This window comes from Helobdella robusta (genome assembly GCF_000326865.2).
Source record: "Helobdella robusta unplaced genomic scaffold HELROscaffold_7, whole genome shotgun sequence".
Lineage (NCBI taxonomy): Eukaryota > Metazoa > Annelida > Clitellata > Rhynchobdellida > Glossiphoniidae > Helobdella > Helobdella robusta.
In genome coordinates this window covers 1710192-1712808 of record NW_008705398.1, presented here as the reverse complement: position 1 = coordinate 1712808, position 2617 = coordinate 1710192, and the positions used below count along the sequence as shown (strand labels likewise).

Below are 2617 nucleotides of genomic sequence, written 5' to 3'. Positions count from 1 at the left end.
CATCATCATCATCACCATCGTCATCATCACCACCATCGTCATCATCACCACCATCGTCATCATCACCACCATCGTCATCATCACCATCGTCATCATCACCACCATCGTCATCATCACCACCATCGTCATCATCACCACCATCGTCATCATTACCACCATCGTCATCATCACCACCACCAGGATTACTTGACAGATAAGTTGTCTGAGAGGCAGCAAATCTTCCTCCAGCATCTAAGAGAGTTCGGTCTCGTTTTTCAGAGAAAGGTGATGATGACGACGACGATGATGATGACGATAACGATGGTGATGATGACGACGATGATGATGCTGATGATGATGACAATGATGATGATGAGGACGATGACGATGGTGATGATGATGACAATGATGATGATGAGGACGATGACGATATTGATAGTGATGTTTGTAGTTGTTGGTTGGAATGAAATTTTGTAGTTAACTCTCTTTCCAGCACACACATTCAAACCGATGAAAATTTCGCACTTTTAATCACTATGAAACCGAAACTCTCTAGAGGAAATGCCAGAGGTTCTACCCGACGCGTCTGGCCGTGAACATGATATCTGGGTCAGGTAATGAGGTCACGTTCGACACGCACAAACAGGGTTACATCATTGTGGAGACCAGCTACCGAGTGTCGGCCTACACCGGTTAGAAACGCGTTTGTGGATGTGGATGACGTAATTGGCGTGGATGGTGTGGATGATGATGGTGCTGTTGTTTATGCTTTCTTAGTTTTATAGGTAAGGGTTTCTTCTTATTTTACAGGTAAGGAGTCGAACCCATGCGTATAAATTATGATAATTAGTTTTTTTTCAGATAAATAATTTTGTTTATTTATAATTATTTAAAAAATTTTTTTGGCAGACTCTGCCCTGCAGATTAACCTTTTGGCCCTGTTCTGTAAGATACATTACAGGTTGGTTGGTTGGTTGGCTGATTGGTTAGTTGGCTGGTTGGTTGGTGCATGCTGATCTCATTCGTGATGACTGATAGGGACTATTGTGAGAACGACGATTAATTAATTAATTGATTAATTAATTAATTGATTAATCGATTGATTGATTAATTAATTGATTAATTGATTGAATAATTAACTCACTACGTAGGTTTCCCAATGTGGTTATTGGCAACATAACTCGAGAGAGCTGTAGAGAAGCCTTCAACATGGGCATCACTGCTGAACAGGTGTGTGTGTGTGTGTGCCTGTGTGTGTGTGTGTGCGCGCCTGTGTGTTTGTGTGCGTGTGTGTGGTGTATATACGAACGAAGCACGAGAAGACTCAGTCATTGTGATGACGATGAATGTTGATGGACGTATTGGATGATGATGATGAATTCTGATGAAGATGAATTGATGAAGTTGTTGATGACTCTCTCCCTCTCTCACACACACGCACACATTCTCTCTCTCTCTCTCTCACTCTCTCTCTCTTTCTCTCTCTCTCTCTCCCAGATAATCAGGTTTCTACAGACACACGCCCACCCTGAAGCTAGCAGAAAGGTTGAATGAATGAAGACATGAAGATGATTGCTTCATTCATCACTCCATCATCATTCATCACCATCAATTGACATCGTCATTAGTCATTATTATTATTATTTATTATTATTATTATTATTATTATTATCATGTTCATCATCGTCCTTATCCTTAGAAGCCAGCTGTACCCCACACAGTCACAGATCAGATCATGTTGTGGGAACTTGAGAGGGACAGGTGAGGGAGTGAGTGAGTGATTGATTGGTTGGTTGGTTGGTTGATTGATTGATTGGTTGATTGGTTGATTAATTGATTAATTGGTTGATTAATTGAATGAATGATTGATTGATTGAATGAATGAATGATTGAATGATTGATTGAGTTAGTAATTGAATAAATGGATGAGTTAGCGAATTAATGAATGAATGGTTAGATGAATGATTGGGTTGAATGAATGAATGACTTAGTGAGTGTTAATTAGCTCTTTAATTGATAATTAGATAACTAATTAGTGATAATAAATGATAATTATTTTAATTGATAAATTGTTTGACGTGTTTAGGTTCAGGTACGCTGAGGGGGTCATGTACAGCCAGTTCAATGCTCAAAGTGACTTTGACATGCTAAGGGACTATGCTAAGGTGTGTGTGTGCGTGTGTGTCTGTGCCTGCATGTGTGTATGTATGTCTGTGTGTGATTGTGTGTGTGTCTGTGTGTGTGTGTGTGTCTATATGTGTGTGTGTGTGCCTGCGTGTGTGTGTGTGTTTGCATGTGTGTTTGTGTGTGTGTATGTGTATGCCTGTGTGTGTATGTGTATGTCTGTGTGTGTGTGCGCGTGCTTGCGCGTGTATGTGTGTGTCAATGACAATGATAATGATAACTATGAATAACTTTGTGTAATGTTCAAAGGTATTATTTAAATTTTCTAATAATAATAATAATAATAACAGTAATAATAATAATAATAATAATAATAATAATAATAATAACAACAACAGTGTTATTAGTAATAATAAGAATAATAATAACAAATTGTTGTTTCTATTTATAGCAGTTGGACGTGTTGATCTGGGAGAACGCGCAGACGAGGATGCTGATGGTGACGAGGGTGGTC

The 2617-nt window shown here is 38.9% G+C and overlaps 1 protein-coding gene across 1 annotated transcript in view; it reads left to right on the top strand.

Moving 5' to 3' along the window:
- Positions 1-2608, top strand: part of HELRODRAFT_69505 (hypothetical protein) — a gene marked incomplete at both ends in the record, with an annotated part of 9075 nt that extends 6467 nt beyond the window's left edge. Inside the window, 8 exons of the mRNA XM_009030588.1 lie at positions 181-264; positions 536-671; positions 889-940; positions 1131-1209; positions 1477-1524; positions 1679-1740; positions 2066-2144; positions 2555-2608. Coding sequence (XP_009028836.1) covers positions 181-264; positions 536-671; positions 889-940; positions 1131-1209; positions 1477-1524; positions 1679-1740; positions 2066-2144; positions 2555-2608 — 594 coding nt within the window. The remainder of the gene's footprint in view (positions 1-180; positions 265-535; positions 672-888; positions 941-1130; positions 1210-1476; positions 1525-1678; positions 1741-2065; positions 2145-2554) is intronic.
- Between the last annotated feature and the right edge of the window lie 9 nt (positions 2609-2617).